Here is an 18,396-nt window from a genome sequence, read left to right on the forward strand (position 1 = left end):
GCTCATCTTTTGAGGTGGAAAGAATTTGGTCAAGAAAGCATTGACCAATTTGTCCCAAGAGTTCAGGCTTTCTCTAGGTTATGAGTCCAACCATATCCTAGCTCTGTCTCTTATAGCAAAAGGGAAAAGCATAAATCTGTAGACCTCGGGATCAACCCCATTGGTCTTAACAGTATCACAGATTTGCAAGAATTTAGCTAATAACTGATGAGGATCTTTCGATGGAAGTCCATGAAACTTGCAATTCTGCTGCATTAGAGAAACTAATTGAGGCTTAAGCTCAAAGTTGTTTGCTCCAATGGTAGGAATTGAGATGCTTCTTCCATAGAAGTTAGAAGTTGGTGCAGTATAGTCACCAAACATCTTCCTTGAACCTCCACCATTGTTATTGGGTTCGGCCATGTCTTCTTCTTTTTCAAAAATTTCTGTCAGGTCCTCTCCAGAGTGTTGTGCTTTAGCTTCTCTTAGCTTCCTCTTCAGAGTCCTTTCAGGTTCAGGATCAGCTTCAACGAGAATGTCTTTATCCTTGTTCCTGCTCATATGAAAAAGAAGAGAACAGAAAAGAAGAGGATTACTCTATGTCACAGTATAGAGATTCCTTTATGTGAGTAGAAGAATAAAAGAATAGAAGAATGAGGTAGAGGGAGAATGAGAAGAATTCGAACACAGAGGGAGAGAGAGGGTTCGAATTATGAGTAGAAGAGAAGTGTTAGTAGATAAATAAAATAAATAGAAAGATATGAGAGTGAGAGGGAATTCGAATATTAAATAAAAGAAAAAGGAAAAATATTTTTGTTTTTATTTTAAAAATTAGTTAGTATTCAAAAATTAAGAAAAGGAATAAAATAAAATTAGAGTTTGAAACAATTAGTTAATTAAAAAGTTTTTGAAAAAGAGGAAGGTGATTTTCGAAAATGAGAAGTGAAAAAGTAGTTAGGTGGTTTTGAAAAAGATAAGAAATAGTAAGTTTTGAAAAGATGAAAAGTTAGAAAAAGATTTTGAAATTAAAATTTGAAAAAGATATGGTTTGAAAAAGATTTGATTTTAAAATTGATGACTTGACTAACAAGAAATTAAAAGATATAATTCTAAAATTTAAATATTGAACCTTTCTTAACAAGAAAGTAACAAACTTGAAATTTTTTGAATCAAATCCTTAAATGTTAGTAAAGTTTTCGAAAATATGAGATGGAAATAAGAAAAAGATTTTGAAAATCAATTTTAAAATTTTCAAAAATATTAAGAAGAAAAATGAAAAAGATTTGATTTTTGAAAAATATTTGAAAAGATAGAATTTTTAAATTGAAATTTTGACTTGACTAACAAGAATGAACTAAACTTTAAAAATCTTTGACTAAGTCAACCCAAAATTTCGAATTTTATGAGTGAAATAAGAAAAAGATATTTTTTTACTAGTATCTTTTTGCTTCTGAACAGTTTTGGCATCTCACTTTATCCTTTGAAGTTTAGAATGATTGGCATCCATTAGGAACTCAGAATTTAGATAGTGTTATTGATTTTCCTAGTTCAATATGTTGATTCTTGAACACAGCTACTTTATGAGTCTTGGCCGTGACCCTAAGCACTTTGTCTTCTAGTATTACCACCGGATACATAAATGCTACAGACACATAACTGGGTGAACCTTTTCAGATTGTGACTCAGCTTTGCTAAAGTCCCCAGTTAGAGGTGTCTAGAGTTCTTGAGCACACTCTTTTTGCTTTAGATCACGACTTTAACCATTCAGTCTCAAGCTTTTCACTTGGACCTTCATGCCATAAGCACATGGTTAGGGACAGCTTGATTTAGCCACTTAGGCCAGGATTTTATTCCTTTGGACCCTCCTATCCACTGATGCTCAAAGCCTTGGATCCTTTTACCCTTGTCTTTTGGTTTAAATGGCTATTGGCTTTTTCTGCTTGCTTTTTCTTTTTCTTTCTTTTTTCTTTTTTGCCATTTTTTTTGCAAGCTTTGTTATTCACTGCTTTTTCTTGCTTCAGAATCAATTTTATGATTTTTTAGATTATCAATAACATTTCTCTTTTTTCATCATTCTTTCAAGAGCCAACAATTTTAACATTCATAAACTTCACTATCAAAATTATGCACTGTTCAAGCATTCATTCAGAAAACAAAAGTATTGCCACCACATCAAAATAATCAAACTAATTTCAAGATAAATTTTGAAATTCAAGTACTTCTTGTTCTTTTATAATTAGGCACATTTTTCATTTAAGAAAGGTGAAGGGTTCATAGGACATTCATAGCCTTAAGACATAGATACTAGACACTAATGATCATGTAATGAAGACACAAACATAGACAAACATAAAGCATAAAAATAAAAAAACAGAAAGATAAGAACAAGGAAATCAAAGAACAGGTCCACCTTAGTGATGGCGGCTAGTTCTTCCTCTTGAAGATCCAATGGAACGCTTGAGCTCCTCTATGTCTCTTCCTTGCCTTTGTTGCCCTTCCCTCATGGCTATTTGATCCTCTCTAATTTCATGGAGAATAATGGAGTGCTCTTGGTGCTCCATCCTTAGTTGCTCCATATTGGAACTCAAATCTCCCAAAGAGGTGTTGAGTTGCTCTCAATAGTTGTGTGGAGGAAAATGCATCCCTTGAGGCATCTCAGGGATTTCTTGATGAGGGACTTCCTCATGCTCTTGTTGAGGTCCATGAGTGGGCTCTCTTATTTGCTCCATCCTCTTTTTAGTGATGGGCTTGTCCTTTTCAATGAGGATGTCTTCCTCTATGACAATTCCAGCTAAATTTCCTAGGTGACAGATGAGATGAAGGAAGGCTAACCTTGCTAAAGTGGAAGGTTTGTCAGCAATCTTGTATAGTTCTAGAGGTATGATCTCATGAACTTCCACTTCCTCTCCAATCATGATACTATGGATCATGATAGCCCGATCCACAGTTACTTCGGACCGGTTGCTAGTAGGAATAATAGAGCGTTGGATGAACTCTAACCATCCTCTAGCCACGGGTTTAAGGTTATGCCTTCTCAATTGAACCGGCTTGCCTTTGGAGTCTCTTTTTCACTGAGCTCCTTCCACACAAATGTCCATGAGGACTTGGTCCAACCTTTGATCAAAGTTGACCCTTCTTGTGTAGGGGCGTGCATCTCCTTACATCATTGGCAAGTTGAATGCCAACTTCACATTTTTCGAACTGAAATCTGAGTATTTCCCCCGAACCATTGTGAGCCAATTCTTTGGGTTCGGGTTCACATTTTGATCATGGTTTTTAGTGATCCATGCATTGGCATAGAACTCTTGAACTATTAAGATTCCGACTTGTTGAATGGGGTTGATGAGAACTTCCCAACCTCTTTTTCAAATCTCATGTCGGATCTCCGGATACTCATTCCTTTTGAGCATGAAAGGGACCTTAGGGATCACCTTCTTCTTGGCCACAACTTCATAGAAGTGGTCTTGATGGACCTTTGAGATGAATCTCTCCATCTCCCATGACCCGGAGGTGGAAGCTTTTGCCTTCCCTTTCCACTTTCTAGAGGTTTTTTCGACCTTAGGTGCCATAAATGGTTATGGAAACACAAAAAGCAATGCTTTTTCCACACCAAACTTAAAAGGTTTGCTCATCCTTGAGCAAAAGAAGAAAGAAGGACAGAGAAGAAGAAGAAATGGAGGAGAAGGAGGGTGAAGAAAGGTTCGGCCAAGGAGAGGAAAAGTGTATATAATGTGTGAAAATGAAGAAGTGATGAGGGATTTATATAGGAGTGGAAGAGAGGGGTGTCCGTGTGTGAGGGTTGGGTTGGGAGGGAGATAGAGGTGATTGGTGAAGGGTATTTGGGGAAGGGTGTTATGGAAAGGTGTGAAGAAGAGAGAGAGTGAGTTAAGGTAGGTGGGGATCCTGTGGGGTCCATAGATCCTGAGGTGTCAAGGATTTTTCATCCCTGTACCATTTTGGCGTGTAAACGCCCCTTTGAGTGCCAATCCTGGCGTTGAACGCCAGGTTACTGCCCATTTCTAGCGTTTAACACCAACTTTTCTTCCCTTTCTGGTGTTTAACGCCAACTTAGTGCCCTTTTCTGGCGTTAAACGCCAGTCTGGTGCCCTTTTCTAGCGTTAAATGCCCAGAATGCTGCCAGACTGGGCGTTTAACGCTCATTCAAACGCCAGTAAGCTCATCCTCTATGGTGTGCTATTTTCAATGCTATTTTTTATTTTTGCTTTTGTTTTTGTGACTCCACATGATCATCATCCTAAAAAAACATAAAATAACAATGGAAAATAGAAATTCAACATAGATAATTAAAAATTGGGTTGCCTCCCAACAAGTGCTTCTTTAATGTCAATAGCTTGACAGTGAGCTCTCATGGAGCCTTACAGATACTCAGAGCATGATGATGGCCTCTCAACACCAAACTTAGAGTTTGAATGTGAGGGCTCTGTTTGACTCTGTATTGAGAGAAGCTTTTCATGCTTCTTCTCCATGTGTACAGAAGGAGATCCTTGAGCCTTAAACACAAGGTAGTCCTCATTCACTTGAAGGACTAACTCTCCTCTGTCTACATCAATCATAGCTTTTGCTGTGGCTAGGAAGGGTCTTCTAAGGATGATGGATTCATCCTCATCCTTCCCAGTGTCTAGGATTATGAAATCAGCAGGGATGTAAAGGTCTTCAACCTTTACCAAGACATCATCTACAAGTCCATAAGCCTGTTTCTTTGATTTGTCTGCCATCTCTAGTGAGATTCTTGCAGTTTGTACCTCAAAGATTCCCAGTTTTTCCATTATAGAGAGTGGCATGAGGTTTACACTTGACCCTAGGTCACACAGAGCCTTCTCAAAGGTCATGGTGCCAATGGTGCAAGGTATTAAGAACCTTCCGGGATCCGATTTATTTTGAGGTATCTTCAACTGAGTCAAGCTGTTTAGTTCATTAATGAGCAATAGAGGTTCATCCTCCCAAGTCTCATTACCAAATAATTTGGCATTCAGCTTCATGATTGCTCTTAGATACTGAGCAACTTGCTCTTCAGTAGTAACTTCATCTTCTTCAAAGAAAGAATACTCATCAGAGCTCATGAATGGTAATAGAAAGTTCAGTGGAATCTCTATGGTCAATAGATGAGCCTCAGATTCCTTTGGTTCCTCATGAGGGAACTCCCTAGTGGTCAGTGGACGTCCCATGGGGTCTTCCTCACTAGGAATCACTGCCTTTCCCTCCTCTACAGGTTCGGCCATGTTGGACGTGTGGATGGCCTTGCACTCTCTTTTTGGATTCTCTTCTGTATTGCTTGGGAGAGTGCTAGAAGGAGTTTTAGTAACTCTTTTACTCAGCTGACCCACTTGTGCCTCCAAATTTCTTATGGAGGACCGTGCCTCAGTCATGAAACTAAGGGATGATGGGAAAGGTTTGCTATTGCCAAACCTGTTTCTCCCACCATTATTGTTATTGAAGCCTTGTTGAGGCTTCTGTTGATCCTTCCATGAGAAATTTGGGTGATTCCTCCATGAAAAATTATAGGTATCTCCATAGGGTTCTCCCATGTAATTCACCTCTTCCATTGCGGGATTCTCAGGGTCATAAGCTTCTCCTTCAAAGGAGGCTTCTTTAGCACTGCCAGATGCAACTTGTAATCCAGTCAGATTATGAGAAATCATAGTGACTTACTGAGTCAATATTTTGTTATGAGCCAATATGGCATTCAGAGTATCAATCTCAAGAACTCCTTTCTTCTGATTGTCCCATTGTTCACAGGATTTCTTTCAGAAGTGTACATGAACTGGTTATTTGCAACCATTTCAATGAGTTTCTGGGCTTCTGCAGGCATTTTTTCAGATGAATAGATCCACCTGCAGAATGGTCCAATGACATCTTGGATAAATCAGACAGACCATCATAGAAGATACCTATGATGCTCCATTCTGAAAGCATGTCAAAAAGACACCTTCTGATTAATTGCTTATATCTTTCCCAAGCTTCATAGAGGGATTCACCTTCCTTCTGTTTGAAAGTTTGAACTTTCACTCTAAGCTTACTCATCTTTTGAGGTGGAAAGAATTTAGCTAAGAAGGCATTGACCAGCTTTTCCCAAGAGTTTAGGCTGTCTCTAGGTTGTGAGTTCAACCATATACTAGCTTTGTTTCTTATAGCAAAAGGGAAAAACATAAGTCTGTAGACCTCGGGATCAACTCCATTGGTCTTAACAGTGTCACAGATTTGCAAAAATTCTGCCAAAAACTGATGAGGATCTTCCAATGGAAGTTCATGAAACTTGCAATTCTGTTGCATCAGAGAAACTAATTGAGGCTTAATCTCAAAGTTGTTTGCTCCAATGGCAGGAATAGAGATGCTTTTCCCACAGAAGTCGGGAGTTGGTGCAGTAAAGTCACCAAGCACCTTCCTTGCATTGTTGGCATTGTTGTTATTTTCGGCTGCCATGTCTTCTTCTTTTTCAAAAATTTCTGTCAGGTCCTCCCCAGAGAGTTGTACTTTAACTTCTCTTAGCTTCCTCTTTAGAGTCCTTTCAGGTTCAGGATCAGCTTCAACAATAATGCCTTTATCTTTGTTCCTACTCATATGAAAGAGAAGAAAACAAAGAAAGTATGGAATCATCTATGTCATAGTATAGAGATTCTTTGATGTTTCAGAGGAAAAGAAGAATAAAAGGATGAGGTAGAGAGAGGAATTCAAACTTATAAAGAAGGATAGAGTCCGAATTGCTAATTGAGGAGAAGTGTTAGTCCTTAAATAGAAGGAGGTGAGAAGGGGGAAATTTTCGAAAACCAATTTTTAAATAAAACAAAAGAATAAAAATTTAAAATAATTAAAAAGAATTTTGAAAAAGTGGTTGATGGTTTTGGAAAATTAAAAGTGAGAAAGTGGTTAGGTGGTTTTAAAAAATATTTTGAAATTAGAATTTAAAAAGATGTGATTTGAAAAAGATATGATTTAAAAAAGATATGATTGAAAAACAAATTAAAAAAAAAAGATTTGATTTTTAAAATTGATGACTTGACTAACAAGAATTTAAAAGATATGATTCTAAAATTCAAATATTGAACCTTTCTTAACAAGAAAGTAACAAATTTGAAATTTTTGACTCACAACATTAATTATTAGCAAGGATTCTCAAAAATATTAAAAGAAAAATGAAAAAGATTTGATTTTGAAAAAGATATGATTGATAAGAGAGGATAGTAAAAAGATAAGATTTAGGGTATCCATTCTGGCGTTTAACGCCCACTTGGCTACCTCCTTGGGCGTTAAATGCCCAGCCAGGTACCCTGGCTGACGTTTAAACGCCAGAAATCTTTTTTTACTGGGCGTTTTGAACGACCAGCTTTTTCTCTGTGATTCCTCTGCTGTATGTTCTGAATCTTCAATTCTCTGTATTATTGACTTGAAAAGACATAATTTTGAATTTTTTTGAATTTTTAATGATGAGAGAGAAAAACAACAGAATGAAAGTAAACATGAAAAACTAAGATCAAAACAAGGAATGCATGCAAAAAAACTTTGAATGTCAAGATGAACATCAAGAACACTATGATGATCATGATGAACATCAAGAACATATTTTTGAAAATTTTTTAAGAAAAGAAAGACATGCAAGACACCAAACTTAGAAATTTTCATGCTAGAGACACTAACAAATTGAAAATGCACATGAGAAACAACAAAAGACACACACCAAGAGAATTTAAAGATTAGACAAAGAAAATCATTAAGAACAACTTGAAGATCAATGAAGAACATAATGCATGAATTTTCAAAAATTGCTAGAAAAATAAAAACATGCAATTAACACCAAACTTAAAATTTGACTCTAGACTTAAACAAGAAACACAAAAATATTTTTGATTTTATGATTTTATAAATTTTTTTGTTTTTTTCGAAATTTTTTTTGAAAAAGAAAATAAGAAACTCAAAATTTTTAATACGAATTCCAGGAATCATGCAATGTTAGTCTAAAGAGTCAATCTAAAAAGATTAGACTTGGCTAACCAAGCTTCAGCAGGACATTACATGCAACAGCCAAATTGATGGGAATCAACTAGCTCCTGTGATGATAAAAGCATTATCTGAAACTCTAGAATTCATTCTTAAAAATTCTGAAAAAAGAAAAAAATACCTAATCTAAGCAACAAGATGAACCGTCAGTTGTCCAAACTTGAACAATCCCCGACAACGGTGCCAAAAACTTGGTACACAGAATTGTGATCACACAAATTCGATACAACTAACTAGCAGGTGCACTGGGTCGTCCAAGTAATACCTTACGTGAGTAAGGGTCGATCCCACGGAGATTGTCGGCTTGAAGCAAGCTATGGTCATCTTGTAAATCTCAGTCAGGCAGATTCAAATGATTATGGAATTTTGATAATTAAAAGACAGATAAAACATAAAATAGGATAGAGATACTTATGTAATACATTGGTAAGAATTTCAAATAAGCGTATGGAGATACTTTGTTCCTTTTGAATCCCTACTTTCCTACTACCTTCATCCAGTCATGCGTACTCCTTTCCATGGCAAGCTGTATGTTGGGGGATCACCGTTGTCAATGGCTACCATCCGTCCTCTCAGTGAAAATGGTTCGGCTACGGGTTGCATAGGGCTAATCATCTGTCGGTTCTTGATTGTGTCGGAATAAGATCCAATGATCCTTTTACGGACTGTCACTGCGCCCAGCACTCGCGAGTTTGAAGCTCGTCACAGTCATCCCATCCGACATCCTACTGGGAATACCACAGACAAGGTTTAGACGTTCCAGATCTCAAGGATGCTGTCAATTGATTCTAGCTTATGCCACGAAGACTCTGATCTCACGGAATGGAAGGATCTGTTGTCAGGAGAGGCAACCATGCGTCGTGGACTAGGAGACCAAGAGATATGCATTCAAGCTTGTTTTCAGGTAGAATGGAAGTGGTTGTCAGGCACGCATTCATAAGTGAGAATGGTGACGAGTGTCACTTGATCAACACATTCATCATGTTGAAGTGCGAATGGATATCTTAGATCAGGAATAAGCTTGAATTGAATAGAAAACAGTAGTAATTGCATTAATTCATGAGGAACAGTAGAGCTCTACACCTTAATCTATGAGGTGCAGAAACTCCACCATTGAAAATACATAAGTGATAATCGTGTTCATTGGTTTTGGCCCCAGAGGGGGAACCAGAATAACCAAGATGTCTAATACAATGAGAAAAAGTAATATTTATACTAAAACTAGTAGATAGGGTTTACAGAAAATGAGTAACTAAGGTAGATAGGGCAGAAATCCACTTCCAGGGCCCACTTGGTGTGTGCTTGGGCTGAACATTGAAGCTTTCACGTGCATAGACTTTTCTTGGAGTTAAACGCCAACTCTGGTGCCAGTTTGGGTGTTTAACTCCAGCTTTTATGCCAGTTCTGGCATTTAACGCCAGAAAATGGTCTCTTATCGGCGTTTTGACGCCAATTTGGGCCATCAAATCTCGGGTAAAGCATAGACTATTATACATTGCTGTAAAGCCCAAGATGTCTACTTTTCAGTACAATTGAGAGTGTGCCGATTGGGCTTCTGTAACTTCAGAAAATCCACTTCGAGTGCAGGGAGGTCAGAATCCAACAGTATCTTCAGTCCTTTTTCAGCCTCTGAATCAAATTTTTGCTCAGGTCCCTCAATTTCAGCCAGAAAATACCTGAAATCACAGAAAAACACACAAACTTATAGTAAAGTCCAGAAATGTGATTTATGCATAAAAACTAATAATTATATACTAAAAACTAACTAAATCATACTATAAACTACTTAAAAACAATGCCAAAAAGCGTATAAATTATCCGCTCATCAGCCAGCCCCCAAAACATGATCAAGAGAACAAAAGTGATCCAAAGATAGTCTCAAAAATGATCTCAAGATATAAATACAATAGTAAAAAGTCCTATTTATACTAAACTAGTTACTAGGGTTTACAGAAATAAGTAGATAGTGCAGAAATCCACTTCCGGGGCCCACTTGGTGTGTGCTTGGGCTTAGCATTGAAGCTTTCACGTGCATAGGCTTTCCTTGGCGTTTTACTCCAGCTTTGGTGCCAGTTCTGGCATTTTACACCAGAAAAGGGTCTTTGACCGGCATTTAGACGATAGTTTGGGCCATCAAAACTTGGGCAAACTATACGTTGCTGGAAAGCCCAAGATGTCTACTTTCCAACGCAATTTAGAGCGCAAAAATTGAGCTTTTGTAGCTCCAGAAAATCTACTTCGAGTGCAGGGAGGTCAGAATCCAACAGCATCTGCAGTCCTTTCTCAGCCTCTGAATCAGATTTTTGCTCAAGTTCCTCAATGTCAGCCAGAAAATACCTGAAATCACAGAAAAACACATAAAATCATAGTAAAGTCCAGAAATATGATTTTTGCATAAAAACTAATAAAAATATACTAAAAAGTAACTAAAACATACTAAAAACTATGTAAAAACAATGCCAAAAAGTGTATAAATTATCCGCTCATCAGACTTCCCAAATCCCTGGGAGATAAAGTAAGGGACAAAATTCGTAGCTTAACTCCAGACGGGATAATACCTTATGATGAGTTAAGTTATGGCCAACTTATTTCTTTCATCCAAAAAGTTGCTCTAAAGATTTGTCAAGATGATAAAATCCAACGGCAACTTGCTCGAGAAAAAACACAAAATCGTATTGATTTGGGAACTTTCTATGAACAATTTGGTCTTCCTACTTGCCATCCAAGGAAATTTAAAAGACCATCCAATAAAAAAGTTTTTAAACCCAATCCTAAAAAGAGTTTCAGGAGATTTAGAAAAAATTTTCAAAACTCTAAGAATGAGATAAGTTTTCAAAAGAACTTCCAAAAGTATCCCCAGAAAAACCACATTATTTGCTATACATATAAAAAACCAGAACATGTTAGCAAATACTATAGATTAAAAGGAAAGATTAATAATCTGAACCTTGATCCTCAGATTGAGGAACAGATTAACAATCTGTTAATCGAAAGTTCAGATGATGATTCTGGACCAGAATCTTCGGATGATATCAATAATATCTAAGTTGATGATATTGAATCATCCTCAGATTCTGATATTAAGCAAATTAATATTTTATCCAAAGATCAAGATCTCTTATTTGATGCTATAGAGGCTATTAGTGATCCAGAACAAAAGAAAGACTTTCTTTTGAAATTAAAAAAATCTTTACAAAAAGAAAAGAAACCCAAAAACCTTGTCCTTAGTAATAAATATGATATCAAACCTATTTTCAAGAAATTAGAAAAATATGTTTCGCCCCATAACCATTCAGGATCTCCATACTGAGGTCAACAACCTTAAAATGAAAATCCAAGAAGTAAAAAAAAACCAAGACAATCATCAACTCATTCTCTCACAATTAATGCAAGAAGAAGAATCTGATGATGGAGAACTTGATCCTCTTATAAACCAAACTGAGTTTTTTGAAAAACAAGAAAATGAAATTTCTAACGACAATGATGGAAAAGAAATCTTGAGAATAATAAACATATTTTCTTTTATGAAATGTCGTGTTAATATCCGAATTGTCGTTAAAGATTTTGTTCTTGAAACCATAGCACTTTTTGACTCAAGTGTAGATTCAAATTGTATTAAAGAAGGTCTGATCCCCACAAAGTATTTTGAAAAGACTACTGAACGTCTTAGCTCGATAACGGGTGAAAGACTAAATATCAAATTCAAATTAAATGATGCTTTTGTTGAAAAGGGTAATCTTAGGATTCCGACCAATTTCATCATAGCAAAGGATATAAAAAATGATGTAGTCTTTTGTGGGGAGACCTTTTATAATTCTTTTGTTTCCATACCTGGTAGATTTTCCTGGAATTACCTCTTTTGTGGGAGGACAGGTGACTTTCTTTGAATGTCTAGACTCACCAACCCAGAAATCTCTAAACCTAATTGAATCCAAAACCAAACAGATTTGTTTTTTGAAAGAAAAAATCTCTTTTAAAACCCTTGAATCACAACTTTTTCAACCAAGGATTCAAAATAAAATAAAAAATCTTTCAAATCAAATTGAAAAGTCTATCTGTTCTGATTTGCCTCATGCCTTCTGGAAAAGGAAAGAACACATTGTTGATCTTCCCTATGAAAAAGGTTTCAAAGAATAAAAAATTCCTACAAAAATCCGCCCCATTCAAATGAATGAGCAGCTTTTGCAGCATTGTCAAAAAGAGATTAAAGATCTTTTGGATAAAGGAATAATTCATCCTAGCAAGAGTCCTTGGTCTTGCTCAGCTTTTTATGTCAATAAGCAAGCTGAGATAGAACGAAGAACCCCAGGCTTATTATCAATTACGAACCTTTGAATCAAGCTTTACAGTGGACTCGTTATCCTATCCCAAACAAAAAGGATTTACTCAATAGGTTAAAATCAGCAAATATCTTTTCAAAATTTAATATGAAATTCGGTTTTAGTATGTGCAATATTTGTATGTATTTTTTTTTCACAATTGTTTTTTTTGTCTGGCGGACTAAATATTAATTTATTATGAATGTGAATTTTATTTAAATTTTTTATTAACTTAAATTGTTGTATACACAATTTAAAATTTTTATATTTATTTAAATGATCGAGTGAATTGATTATTTGATCAAATTAATTAGAGAGGTGCAATACAAAGACATTCTAGGAGATCACCCATTTTAGTTATTTTGGTATGCATTTATTAAGCCATGTATTTTAGAGTATACGTAATGTGCCGCATAAGACTTAGTACATGGGTGATTAATGTTATTTATGATCGTATGTTGGAGAACAGCAAAACTGGGAGGAGATAAAAATATCAACAATACTAGGGAACCAACTCTATATAAGCCAAGAATCAGCCAACTAGTAAACCAAAGGCATCGGTGACTTTAACCGGATGTTGTTACTGATAGACACACAGATGTTTCTTTTTCTTGTAAATTGGATGGTTTTGGATATGATTTCTATGTTTCATGTGTTACGCATTAATAAAACATAATTAATTATATGGAACCAACTAATGAATGATCAAAGCATCTGTTACGTGATTCTCTCCTATCACTAGCGTATCTTTCCTTCATATTTTGAACGTGGTCAACAATAATTTAAAAAACAAATTAAATTATAAATTAACAAAACTAATTATAATTAATTATGTTGTTCCATTCTTGGCTGATTATTAGTTGGTTCCATATACTTTTCCTAAAAATATATAAAGGAAGCGAGAGAAGGTAGAAAATAAACCACAGTCGAGTAGATGACGCGTGCAGAAGCCAAAAAAATAAGAACAAGAAAACTATTACTTGGATACCTAGTTGGCTAAACGTTATTGTACAAAAGAGAGACATTTTGTTTGTTCTAATAATATTCAAGAGCTTTTTAGTTGATATATTTTTAGGATATAGAGTTTTATAGTAAAATAAATTTAATAATAGATAGGTTTCAGCCTAAATCGCTTCAACGGCAAAAAGAGATTAACCATTATTATGTATTTGTCCAACTTGGCATTCCTTTTTGGTCAAGATTTGTAATCTTGCCATGTATATAACCTGCATACTTTCTTCAATATGATTGAGGGACCCTTCTAGGGTAACGAACCCTTTCGTATTCCTCAGGGATTCTTTCTTTTAATTTAGATTAGGCTTAACGCTAGGCCCTTAGGTCTTAAATCAATAGACAAATATAATGATGAAAGCATACAATTTATTCATTTCACTATGTATTGTTCTCATTTTGCCAACCTTAAATGGCAATACGTTAGAGAATACTACAAATTCGGAAGATGATTTCCAAGTTTCAGACATAGAAGAAAAACTTTGGCAGGAAATGGAAGCAAGAGCTGAAAAGACCAACCGAGAAGCATATTTTACAAACCCATATGAAGTCTCTAAAAACTTCACTTCTATCATTGCGGAGTGAGTATTCTTATATTAAACAATTGTTTCTGCAAAATTATAAATTTCATGTCGTCTTATTACCATTTTACATATGCATACATATACAAAGATCTTATTTATACACTAAAATCAGTCATCAATATATTTATATATAAATACATATGTAATTTACTTTATTTTTAATGTATATTTATATTTTAATATGTATTTTATATTAGTAGCTGATTTTGGTATACACGTAGTATAACTCATAAATTTATTGGTTTATGGGTGATATTATCATTTCCAATTAATATATTTCTTATAAAAATAGAAAACAATAAAAATTGAGAATAAAATCTAAACTTTTTATTTTTCCATTCTTGGATGTACAGAGACGTAGAAGGGCACAATAACACAAGGAGAAGCTTGAAAGGGAAAAAGGCAGGGCTTCCATGCACGGCAACGAACCCCATTGATAGATGTTGGAGATGTGATCCTAACTGGGAAAAAGATCGCCAAAAACTTGCAACTTGTGTTCTGGGTTTTGGAAAAAATACTATTGGTGGAAAAGGTGGTGAGTTTTATACGGTTACGGATCCTTCCGACGACGACATTGTTAATCCAAAACCAGGTACCCTGCGATATGCAGTGACTAGGGATAGACCCTTGTGGATAATCTTTTCACGTAACATGAACATTAAGCTGACCCAGGAGCTCTTGGTGTCAAGTGACAAGACCATTGACGGAAGAGGAGTTGATGTTCACATTAGTAAGGGATGTGGCATCACTATTAACTACGCCCAAAATGTAATCATCCATGGGATCAAGGTATATGACATTAAACCCGGTGTTGGTGGACGTATTAGGTACGGTGAGGGAGAGAAGACTCATATTAGGACACGTAGTGATGGTGATGGAATTAGCATTTATGCTTCTAGCAATGTTTGGATTGACCATGTTTCCATGAGAAATTGCACTGATGGTCTCATTGATGCTATTAGAGGTTCCACTGCAATTACCATCTCCAATTGCCATTTTACAGACCATAATAAGGTATAACAATTCACTTTCATTAAATTTCACTTCAACATTCAATTTTTGTTTATTGTGTTGATCAATTTTGTAGGTCATGCTTTTTGGTGCTAATGATTTTTCTCCCGATGATAAAATAATGCAAATCACGGTGGCCTTTAACCACTTTGGTAAAAGATTAGTGCAAAGAATGCCAAGGTGTAGATTTGGATTTTTCCATTTGGTAAATAATGACTATACTCATTGGGAAATGTATGCTATTGGGGGTAGCATGCATCCTATCATTATTAGTGAGGGTAATCGATTTATGGCTTCTAATGACAGCACTGCTAAAGAGGTATGCAACTATATGAGTATTTTATATATTATTTTACAGCAATTTTAGGTCAAGATATTCTTTTTAAAACAAATCCCCAACTAAGTCATCGATCACCCATATTTTTCTTCCTCTTATTTTTATTCCTTTTCACCTTATTAAGATTTTTCTTTCTTTCTTCCCTCGTCCTCCTTATTCTCCTGCATCTTCTTCTCCTTATTCTGTTTTTATTGGTCTTCTTCTTTTGCAGTTTTCTTATTTCGTTCTTTTATTCCCTCTCAACACTTTTCTTCTACTCCTACATTTCTTCTTCCTTTTGGCACTTTTCTACTTATTTCTTCACTTCATCATATTATGTGTTATTTGTACAAGATTTCAGTTGTTTCATTATAATTTTGACATTATTTTCCAAAAATTTGTGTTGGTTTTAAGAACTTTTAGTGTTATTTTTGACAAACTTTTTGTGTTGCTTTTGAAAATTTTTTATATTAGGCTAAGATTGAAAAAAATAGATAAAATATATTTTTCATTTGAAAAAAAAAACTTAGTATTGAGAAAGCACTTAGGATCCATTTGAATTTGCTTTTGAAAAAAATATTTATTTTTATTATTTTAAAAAAAATTCTTTTGATAAGAAAAACTATGTCACATTTTATCCGATTTTTCAAAAAGAATTTTTAAATATTAAAAATAGTTTTTTTTATTTGGATGAATAGGAAAGTACATTTTTTAATTAGTTAAATTACATAAAAAAAACATGTTAAAAAATTCTCTTAGTCAATGTTTTCTCTCAGCTTTGTTTTTTTTTTTCTCTTTTCTTACTTTCATAAGCTTGTAAACAGTATTCACTTTCTTTGTGGTAAGACTTATCATGAACATGTGAAAAATGTACAATATTTTTTATTTCAAATAAAGAAAAAACAATTGAAAAATATAGTTCAATTATATGTGTGTGCGTCTTTGTACTTGGAAGATGTGTTACCAGTGGAACGTAGCTTGTTTTTATTCTAAATTAAAATGTTGATAAACGTAAAAAATCTTGGGGGAATATATTATATAGATATAAATGTGAAGGAAAAAAATAATATTTTAAAAAATAGGATTATGGGTATAATTGTAATTATTTACTATAATCATGGATATTTTAGTAAAAACTAGTTAAAAAATTTTCTTGCTTCTACTTTATAGAAAAGTAAGATATGCTTAACTTTTTAAAAGAATAAATATTTTTTTTATAAAAATAATTTTTTTAAAATATGTATTCAACATGCATAAAATTTTATAAAAGTATTTTATTTAAAAAAAACAAATAAATACTTATTTTGCTAGTATTACACATACTTTCGCTGTCTCTCGCTCTTAAATCGCATACTAAATGTAGTTTTATGAATAATTTAATGTTATACAAGCATTTGTATTAAGTAGTTTACTCTTGCTGCCTATTCCAATTATTAATTTACAAAAATTTATTTTTAAAATATCAACCTTTTGAATACTCTCATAACAAGGTGTAAATTCGTAAACACTTTCATAATTAAATATATTTATAAATAAAATATTCAATTATTTATTTTAAAAAATCTGTTAGCTAACAGGTTTCAAATGAGAAAAGGAGAGAAGTTGAAGCAGCTTTATTATTGAAAAATGTTAGGAGACTAATATTTTTTATTAATATTAGTCGATATTTTAAACTAATATTTTATTTTTATATTATTAAGAGTAGAATTTATAATTTAAGATTTAAAATTTAAAATATTAATAAAAAATAATAAATTTTATTAATCATTTATCATTGTTTACTAATTACATATTTGATTTTTTACTACATAACAAAACATTTTGTTGGATAATTGATGAATAGGTAACAAAGAGGAACGGACTAGTTGGACTAAATTTATGGCAATGGAAATCAATCAACGATGAATTTATTAATGGAGCATTTTTTAAGGAATCTGGACCTGATCTAGTGCTAAGTCACCTATTCAAACCTGAAGACATCTTGAAAGCAATACCTGGCAGATTTGTGAGTTCCCTAACAGAATTTGCTGGGGCACTTAGGTGTAGGTATGGTCGACCTTGTTAACCTTACCATATGTGAAAATCATGTATTCAGATGATGCTCCATTTTAACTTTCTTGTATGCTTCATCATAAATTTGGAAAACACCAATAAAGGCTTCAGAGCTAGCTTCATTTTATTTTTGGTTCTTCGTCTCCAAATTATTTTTATACTATATAAATAATAAATTTGGATTCTCTAAATTTTATATTTTCACTTTAGAGAATAAAGTGAGATCTCTCACCACTAAATACTTTTTCTCTTATATTTTCTTTTGGTCCCACCTATAAAATAAATGGTGATAGATCATACTTTACCTTCTAAAATAAAATTCAAAATTTAGAGAATTCAAATCCATAAATAATTAAATATAATCTTACTGTTAATCAAATTAGTTTCGCTTCGAACATCCCAAAAAAACTTAGCGCTTCAAAAAGCATATGCTATATGCTGGAATTTCTATTACTATCGTCGCTCATTGACTTAAATACGAGATACATGCAATAAGAAATTCAAATCAGTGTAATTCTTCTAAAATAGTAAAAAGTATCTTAGAGTAGTTACGAGTAGAATTTAGGATATTACTAGAAAATTAGTTATTACAGACGGATATTTCTGATGGATTTTATCCCACGGAAATACAGACGAAATTTTAAAGAGATTTTTTTGTCAGAAAATAAAAAAATGAATTAACATAAATTACAGATAAAAAATAAAATCCGTCAATAATTCTATTAATTACAGACAAAAAATTCATCTATAATTAAATAAATAAAATGCTGTGTTTTAGTAAATTATTACAGACAGATAAATCGGTTTGTAATTAAAAATTTGAGTAATTACCCAAATTGGTCCCTGAGGTTTTTAAAATCAGACACTTTAGTCCCCCAGCTTTTGAAATACACAAAAAACTCCCCCAAGTTTAACTCCGGCGGACAAATCAGTCCCTGGCAATCTTTCTCCGTCAATGACAAACGGAGAACGCTGACGTGGAGCCCTGGGCTGGCACACGTGGCAGTCAGTGGTCCATGTGTGCAAAAAGACAGATCAGTCCCTGGGCCTAAACTGTGTCGTTTTGTAGTTTGGCCCCATGTACATCCCTCTTCTCAAAACCCACCCTTTC

The 18,396-nt window shown here is 34.1% G+C and overlaps 1 protein-coding gene and 1 non-coding gene across 2 annotated transcripts; both read left to right on the plus strand.

Annotated features, from left to right (window-relative positions):
- The first annotated feature begins 5,907 nt into the window (after positions 1-5,907).
- On the plus strand, positions 5,908-6,015 carry LOC112804211 (small nucleolar RNA R71). Its single transcript, XR_003202829.1, has one exon. It is a non-coding gene; the product is annotated as a small nucleolar RNA R71 (small nucleolar RNA).
- Positions 6,016-13,553: 7,538 nt separating this feature from the next.
- On the plus strand, positions 13,554-17,412 carry LOC112800938 (pectate lyase-like). Its single transcript, XM_025843403.2, has 4 exons — positions 13,554-13,903; positions 14,260-14,920; positions 14,994-15,236; positions 17,077-17,412. The coding sequence occupies exons 1-4, from the start codon at positions 13,674-13,676 to the stop codon at positions 17,296-17,298; spliced, it is 1,356 nt and encodes a 451-aa protein (XP_025699188.1). The 5' UTR covers positions 13,554-13,673; the 3' UTR covers positions 17,299-17,412.
- Positions 17,413-18,396: the final 984 nt, after the last annotated feature.

The sequence above is a fragment of the Arachis hypogaea genome, chromosome 5 (genome assembly GCF_003086295.3).
Source record: "Arachis hypogaea cultivar Tifrunner chromosome 5, arahy.Tifrunner.gnm2.J5K5, whole genome shotgun sequence".
NCBI classification, from domain to species: domain Eukaryota; kingdom Viridiplantae; phylum Streptophyta; class Magnoliopsida; order Fabales; family Fabaceae; genus Arachis; species Arachis hypogaea.

Bases quoted from the DNA above. Each gene is read 5' to 3' on its own strand.
- LOC112800938 (XM_025843403.2), top strand. From the start codon at position 13,674: ATGATGAAAGCATACAATTTATTCATTTCACTATGTATTGTTCTCATT. The intron at 13,904-14,259 runs GTGAGTATTCTT...TTGGATGTACAG, and splicing joins TTCACTTCTATCATTGCGGA to AGACGTAGAAGGGCACAATA. The intron at 14,921-14,993 runs GTATAACAATTC...TCAATTTTGTAG, and splicing joins ATTTTACAGACCATAATAAG to GTCATGCTTTTTGGTGCTAA.